This window comes from Hydra vulgaris, chromosome 09, assembly GCF_038396675.1.
Source record: "Hydra vulgaris chromosome 09, alternate assembly HydraT2T_AEP".
Classification (NCBI taxonomy): Eukaryota; Metazoa; Cnidaria; class Hydrozoa; order Anthoathecata; family Hydridae; genus Hydra; species Hydra vulgaris.
Genome location: NC_088928.1, coordinates 36,353,464 through 36,361,229, shown reverse-complemented (window position 1 = coordinate 36,361,229; position 7,766 = coordinate 36,353,464). Strand labels below are relative to the sequence as shown.

Sequence of the window (7,766 nt, the reverse complement as noted above, 5' to 3'; positions counted from 1 at the left end):
TTAATGACGATTCGAGATCCATATGTAATTCCCCATTCTTAGTGATACTCGCATGTAAAATCAACACTGCTATAATAAATATTAAAAATTTGTTCTGCAAAACTTTTAATTGATGAATAATAACTGCAATGTTTGATTAGAATAAGAGAAATAATATCTAAAATACTAAAAAGATGATAAATAAAATCAGAAAAGGATTGACTTGGACATATAACTCCACCTCTGGATAATATTTTTAGATATTCGTTATTAAGAACATCTTGGTCTGTAGAAACCATTTTTTGACCACAAGATAGACATTTAAATCTTTTTTTCAATTTTTTTTAGCAATTTAGCCTGCTATAGTAACAGCAACTTCCATGCTATATTCAGAAAGCTGACGCTCTAATATCTCTGAAGACAACAATGCAATATCTTGCATAATGTTTTCCAAGTTATTTTTAACATTTTTTATTAAATGGATTATATCATCTCATAGATATGTTTTTAAAACTCCATTATAAGCTGGATGATAAATAAATAGTTTTCCATCTCCAGTATAGGATTTATGTAACTCTGTATAGGATTTATGTAACTCTAAAAAGGAACTATTAATTTATGCAACTCTAAAAAGGAACCCAGTATAGGATTTATGTAACTCTAAAAAGGAATATTATATCTACATAATTTTTTACAATTTTTTTTTTAATTTACAAATCGAAAATGTTAATAAACAAATAAAAAAGTTTAATTTAATAAAACAAAATTTACAAAGACATAAATCAATTTTTTTTTTTCAATTTACACATAACGCATAACGCACTAATGCAATTGATAAGAAAATTTTTTCACTTTTCAATTAATCATGGATGGACCCCTTCATCTATGTCAACTTCAACTATTATACCGCTAGTCAAATTGTATAAAAAATCACTTACCGACCCAAATAACTACCGAGGTATCAGTGTTATTCCAATATTAAAGAAACTTTTAGAATACCTAATTTTACTCATCAGTCCTGAGATAAAGGAAACACATCCCCTTCAATTTGGTTTTAATGGTAAGAGTTCGATTTTGCATGCTGAATTCGTTATAAGCGAAACAATTAAGCATTACAACAACAATAATTCGCCTATTTATTTATGTTCTTTAAATGCTGAAAAAGCTTTTGACAGCTGCAACTGGGACATACTCTTTGATAAACTTTACTTTGATAAAAACTTACCTCTCCAAATAGTTAACACTATATCTTCTTTATACCACAAAAGTAGTGCAACTGTCTCTTACCTAGGTTCCAAATCAGTTTCATTTGCTCTTAAGCAAGGAGTGAGACAAGGATCCATTCTGTCCCCCTACCTATATCACGGTCGTTTATATATTAGGAAAAAGCGCTATGTTTAGGCACGCATGCGCCAGTTAATAGAAAAAAAATTTTGAGCTTTTAAAATGGTTGCGGTTCTTAGCTACGAACTATATTTTAGATAGCAACCATTGCTTTCTATGTTATTTGTAGAACTGATTGATTTTACCGTACTTTTGACCTAATTCAATAAATTTATATCTTAATTGTATCATAAAACCAATAAAAAATGGAAAAGAAAGTCTTATTTTTACTTAAATTTATATTTTCATTCAGGCTTAATTGTTGATAATTAGTGATATTTATTTGAAATCCAATTTCTCAACTTCTGACTGTAGGATTTCCGTAATTTTTTTTTTTAATTTTAGATATATCTTTTCTGTAATTATGATATTTTTCTGGTTGTTGCTTCAACTTTTTTTAGGTGTAAATTCTAGATACTCATCTAATAACATTTTAACAGAGTTAACTACTCAGAACTCTCTCAAAACGTCATGCCCTCGAGTGCATGACGTTTTGAGAGAGTTGGGTGCTTTTTAGACTAAGAAGCACCAAACTCTCTCAAAATGTCATTATGTCAGAATCAAGAATTTATACTAAGAATCTTAGTTTAGTTTTTCTATATTTAGATGTTATTAAAATATAACTAAACAAAAAAATATCGCAAACGAACTAGGCACTTATATATGTACGTAAATGATGTGCATGTATAATATACGAATGATGTATCATTTATATATAATGTATATGCATAAAGCATTATATGCATGTTGTATGTATTAATATATGTGTGTGTTGGTGTTTGTGTGTGTGTGTGTGTTATGCATGTGATGTACCATATTTTATTTATTATATAAACTATAATTTAATTCAAGATTTAGTTCAAATATAGTTTAATTTTATAAAATAAATACAATACATAATATTGTTTACAATAGTTCTCTTAAAAATTTTAAACATATTCTTAAAGTTTAGCCCACATTAAATTTGTTTATATAATAATTATTAATTAGTTTTCTCTCATTGATTCATTACTGTTTTATCTTTTGATGGAACTGCACTACGAAAATTTAAATTACTTGTGCAGGACTTGTGCAAAATGGATTGGAAAAAGACAATATAGTTTGACTAATAATCTTAAAACTATAATAGAGCAAGTGTTTCTTGTTAAATTCGAAGAAATAGAGAACATTCATCCAAAAAATATTTGCCACAAGTGTTATTGCACTATTAATAATGCAAACAAAGGAAGAACAACAACTTCTTTATCTCTGTATACTAACTGGCAACCACATAGCATAAACTGTGCCACATGTCAGATGGCTGAAAATGTGCGGCATGGTACAGTTTTCACACGTTCACTTTTAAAAAAATCTAAACTCATAAAAAAAAATATATATCTTGTAAATACAAAAAATGTTGGACAATTGCAATGTTTAACTCAATAAAAGAAAATATATTACCTATACATAATTTAAACATAGGTATTGATATATCAGAACTACAAAATGAATTGAATCCTTTTTTAGAGCTCTGTTTATGTTGTAAATGTAATAAAATACCACAAATGCCTGTTACATTAAAAAGCTGTGAACATTTATTTTGTTTTTTATGTCTTGTGGAAGAAATGAAAAATAAATATATTGATGAGACTTTCTGCCCAAAGTACAATAAAAAAATTTATATTGATGATATGGTGACCAGTAAAAAAACTAATTCTCTTCTTCAGATGTTAACTCTTGTATGTAATTTATGCAAGCAAAAATTTAATGCATTAAAAGAGTATGAAATATTCAAAACTCATAAAAGCTTATGTCATAACGAATTACTGTTATCAACATCATTACTGACTTCATCAAGTAATTCAAAAAAAAGTATAAATGATATCTTTGAAATAAATAAAGACAGCGATATTCCCCAAGAGCTAGAAGAAGCAGCCCTTCATATTATTAAGCAAAAAATGGCAAAAAGTGGACAAAAAACAATTGAATTTAAAAGTGGAGGACCTCGAGTAAGTCTTTATAAAGATATGACTTTATAAAGATAAACATTTGAAAATTTATTTTTTATAAATAAATATTTTCGTGTTTTATTTCTACTTTTCAGCCAATGATTTTTACTCATGCACCAAAAGCTTATGTCAATAGTGCTAAGGCAGCACAATCAACATTAAGATTGCGTAATACAAATATTGCAAAGCATTTTGAGACTTTAGCAGGCAATTTAAACGATGCAGTTGCAAATCAAACAAGTAAATTGCTAAATTCATTATCACGAGACACAAGGCACTCCATACTAGATAATGCAGGACTAAACCACTCTGAAATAAGTGCAAATGTGATGGTTGCAATGAAAACTGATATGGGAGTACCAAGGGAAAAACTTAAAATTATGTCTAGTTAAATATATATATTTTTTCCTTGAACAACTTGTTTCACCATCAGAAGGTTCATCAGGAAAGTAGCTTTCTGATGAACTTACTGATGGTGCAACAAGTTGTTGAAAAAAAAAAAAATCAAACTTTTTTTACACTGTGTTTCATCTATTAAGACAATAGATGAAACACAGTGTAATAAGACTTATCTATTAAGACACATCAGAATTCATTTCTGATGTGTCTTAATAGATAAGTCTAATTGATGATACACAGTGTGAAAAAAGTTTGATAAGTGATTTTCTACTAATTTATATATATATATATATATATATATATATATATATATATATATATATATATATATATATATATATATATATATATATATATATATTGTTTTTACAGGTGGCTTAAGACTTATAATATATGCACTGCATCAAATGCGTCACAAAGAGTAGTTGCTGAAAATTGGTTAGGCAATGAAGTTATTGTTGAAAATGCTCCTTTCTTTTTTGAAAAAGATGAGAAAGATAAGTTAGAAATTAAGGAAGTTCCTTGGGGTTATATTTCTGATTTACCCAAACATATATTTAGACATCTAGAAGAGTTAGAGAAGTAAGATATTTTAGAATTACAGAAAGATAATAAATAATCATATTATATATATATATATATATTATGTATATTATATATATATATATATATATATATATATATATATATATATATATATATATATATATATATATATATATATATATATATAGCTTATAGTTTTTCAGTATTACTTAACTTTTCAGTCCATTATAATTTTTTTTTCTAGTTGCAATGATCTTGTGAATCATAATTTTATTCAAAATAAAGAAATTCACATCAAAATTGGAGGAGATTATGGTGGTGGAAGTTTCAAGATGAGCTACCAGATAGTTAATACCATAAATCCAAATAGTTCTGAAAATACTATTGTTTTTAACATATTTGAATCAAAAGACCTCAGAGCTTATATTAAAGTAGCCATGGTAAGATTTGAGAAACAAATAGAAGCGCTACAAATAATGAAATATAAGTATGTTAATAAATTATGATGTATATATATATGATATGATATATATATATGATATGATATATATATATATATATATATATATATATATATATATATATATATATATATATATATATATATATATATATATACTGTAAAATTTACATGTTAGATATATATATATATATATATATATATATATATATATATATATATATATATATATATATATATATATACATTTAATGTTTGTGTACATACTTATAGGGATAATAGTATCAGAGTATTTATTTTTGGAGATTATGAATTCCTTTGTTCACTGTATGGAATTTCCGGAGCCTCAGGTGAGCAGTTTCATTACTTTTATCTTAATTTTTTTAATTATGTATTTCAGGACAGGATTTCAAGACAAAATAAACTTAAGTTGGGTAGGTCTTTAGAACTGCCCAGGAGGCTGATAATGTCTGACTACTAAATCCTGCTTTGTTCATTCACCTCACCAAAATAGGATTAGTATTTAATAGTTGGTAGTTTTTTAGGTAAACATTGTTGTTTATTCTGTTACGCAACGACAAATGAAATGAAGGTTTGCAAAAAAGAAAGAACAGGCATAGAATCTCGTACCTTGGAAAATCTGCAAGCTGATTTTGAAAGATTTATGAAAGATGGTGGCATTAAGAAAAAGGCCAAGTTTTATAATAATGTTATAGCAGAGCCTATCCTGAGAATACCTTTAAACCAGGTTAGTTTTTGTTTTACATTTTGTTAATATTTAATCCATAGTTATTTCCCATAGAATCACATTGACTATATTTAAATAATAAATTTATTTTGTTCTCTGCATAATTAGGTGTCTTTACCAAGTCTGCATATTGCTCTTGGTGTTTATCTCAAGTTTTTTAACATGTTTGAGGAAGAAGCCCATGAAGTGGACATTATGATGGCAGCATCATTAAAAAATAAAAATTGTCTTTTATCTCAACCGTATCAAGACTATATTTTAAAACAACAAAAATTTTGAATCTAAAAAGGTGCATTGATAAACTAGATGACCAAATCCAGCTGGTTAATGATACTGTAGCTATAGCCATATTGAATAATGAAGATTGTGTAGAAAATATTCAGTCACTTTACATCCCTCAACTCAATTTGCTAAACGAAACAAAAATGGAAAAAGTAAAAATTGTTATAAAATTTAATAAATATAACTTTGTGAAAATAAGATTGTTTTATGTTATTTTTGACATGCGGATAAAAAACATGTTTTTTTAGGTTAGAGAGTGTAATGGTTTGGAAAACGAACTGATTTTTATGAAAAGTGAGGGACCATGCATTCAACAGATTGAGTTGATTTTGCAAAAACTCAAGGTACAGCGACAAGCATATCATGGGAAAAGTTTTATAGGAAACCATGTACATAAAATGCTAAAAGTAAATATGTGCTATATGTTTTACATATAATATTTTATATTTTTATATATAATATATATTTAATAATTATTATAATAATAATGATGATGACGGTGATAGTGCTGATGATAAAATAATAGTGATAATTATAAGCTGAAAGTACCAAGTAATGTATCATTTGTGTATTTTCAGAAAAAATCTATATTAGAGCTTTGTAATTCTGTTCCGCTTCTTGTTTATAACAATGGATTGTCTGGAACAACTGTTCATGAAAAATCAGTTGAAATCAGTAGCAAGTATAAACAACTTTTCAATGAGCTTTCCAATTGTTATAGCATATTTTCTTCAAAAAGTACTATGACAATAATTGAATTAACACAACTAGGTATGTTTTATGTAATAGTTTTGTAAATAAAATAGTTACTATTTTAAATAATTATTTTGTATTTGTTTAACATTGTAGTGCCTCTTTACTGCTTGTTTTATTGTATTGCATTAAATTTTTCTCACATAAACGTAAAAATCTAATTATGTAATAATTAATAGCTATATTTTAAATTTTATGGTATAGTTGACAACTATAAACTAAATTGCAAAAACCTAAACAATAAATTATATAATAAGAATAAAGACATAATATAATGTAATTTTTTTTCTTCTGCTTAACCATTTGATAACTGTGTTTTTGTATACAGAAACATATGTTGATGATTTAATGCAATTTTATCATGCCAAATGGCCTCAGGGTTCAGTGCCACCTAAGTTGCACATGATGGAAGATCATGCGATACCATTCTTACAAAAATGGGGTGCTGGCTTTGGATTCTATGGTGAACAAGGAGGTGAATCAATTCATCATGAGTTCAACAAATTAAAGATTATATATCAATCTATTCCTTCACCAACAATGCGATTAAAAACCATCCTTAAATCGCACCATCTAAAAACTAATCCTAAAAATAGAGCGCTGAGACCTAAAATTAAAAAAAGAAAAAGGAAATGATATCTGTGTTACATTTTAAAAATTATATGTCAATAAAAAAAAGTCAAAAAAGAAAATGTAAATAATTTAAAATTGATATTTATTTTTGACTTTATATAAAAAATAAAGTTTTATTTATTTCAGAAAACTTTTTTATTTGAATTATTTTTATGTATATATAGCAAATATAAAAAGTTGAAAAAAGAAAATATAAATAATTTAAAAGAGGTATTTATTTATAACTTTATATAAAGAAAGAATTTTTTACATTGCAGAAAGCTATATTTTTAAGAAATAACACCTGTCATTTCTTATGGGTATTATTCTCGTTTTTATCAACATAAAAAAAAATTATATTTTGTTAAAATAGTTACTAATAAGAGGATGTAAAGTAATAGGATTAAATGTAAATATGCTACAAATAATTTAAGCAAGGTAGTTATGTTAGTTTTTAAATAAATGTAACAAATTTATAATCATTCAAAATTTCTTAAACTAAAAAGTTGAGTAATATGAGAATATTATGTATCCAAAAGAGTAAAAATTTTCAAATAGTTATATCCATTGTATATTGCTAATAAACACCATAAAAGTATAAGGTAATTCAAAGAAC

At 25.9% G+C, this 7,766-nt stretch overlaps 2 protein-coding genes across 2 annotated transcripts; both read left to right on the top strand.

The window, feature by feature from the left end:
- The first annotated feature begins 1,360 nt into the window (after positions 1 to 1,360).
- On the top strand, positions 1,361 to 3,925 carry LOC136085091 (BRCA1-associated RING domain protein 1-like). Its single transcript, XM_065806421.1, has 2 exons — positions 1,361 to 3,350; positions 3,446 to 3,925. The coding sequence occupies exons 1-2, from the start codon at positions 2,772 to 2,774 to the stop codon at positions 3,740 to 3,742; spliced, it is 876 nt and encodes a 291-aa protein (XP_065662493.1). The 5' UTR covers positions 1,361 to 2,771; the 3' UTR covers positions 3,743 to 3,925.
- Positions 3,926 to 4,125: 200 nt separating this feature from the next.
- On the top strand, positions 4,126 to 7,295 carry LOC136084751 (uncharacterized). Its single transcript, XM_065805561.1, has 8 exons — positions 4,126 to 4,331; positions 4,540 to 4,782; positions 5,029 to 5,105; positions 5,301 to 5,503; positions 5,612 to 5,937; positions 6,034 to 6,192; positions 6,364 to 6,556; positions 6,867 to 7,295. The coding sequence occupies exons 2-5, from the start codon at positions 4,628 to 4,630 to the stop codon at positions 5,780 to 5,782; spliced, it is 606 nt and encodes a 201-aa protein (XP_065661633.1). The 5' UTR covers positions 4,126 to 4,331; positions 4,540 to 4,627; the 3' UTR covers positions 5,783 to 5,937; positions 6,034 to 6,192; positions 6,364 to 6,556; positions 6,867 to 7,295.
- Positions 7,296 to 7,766: the final 471 nt, after the last annotated feature.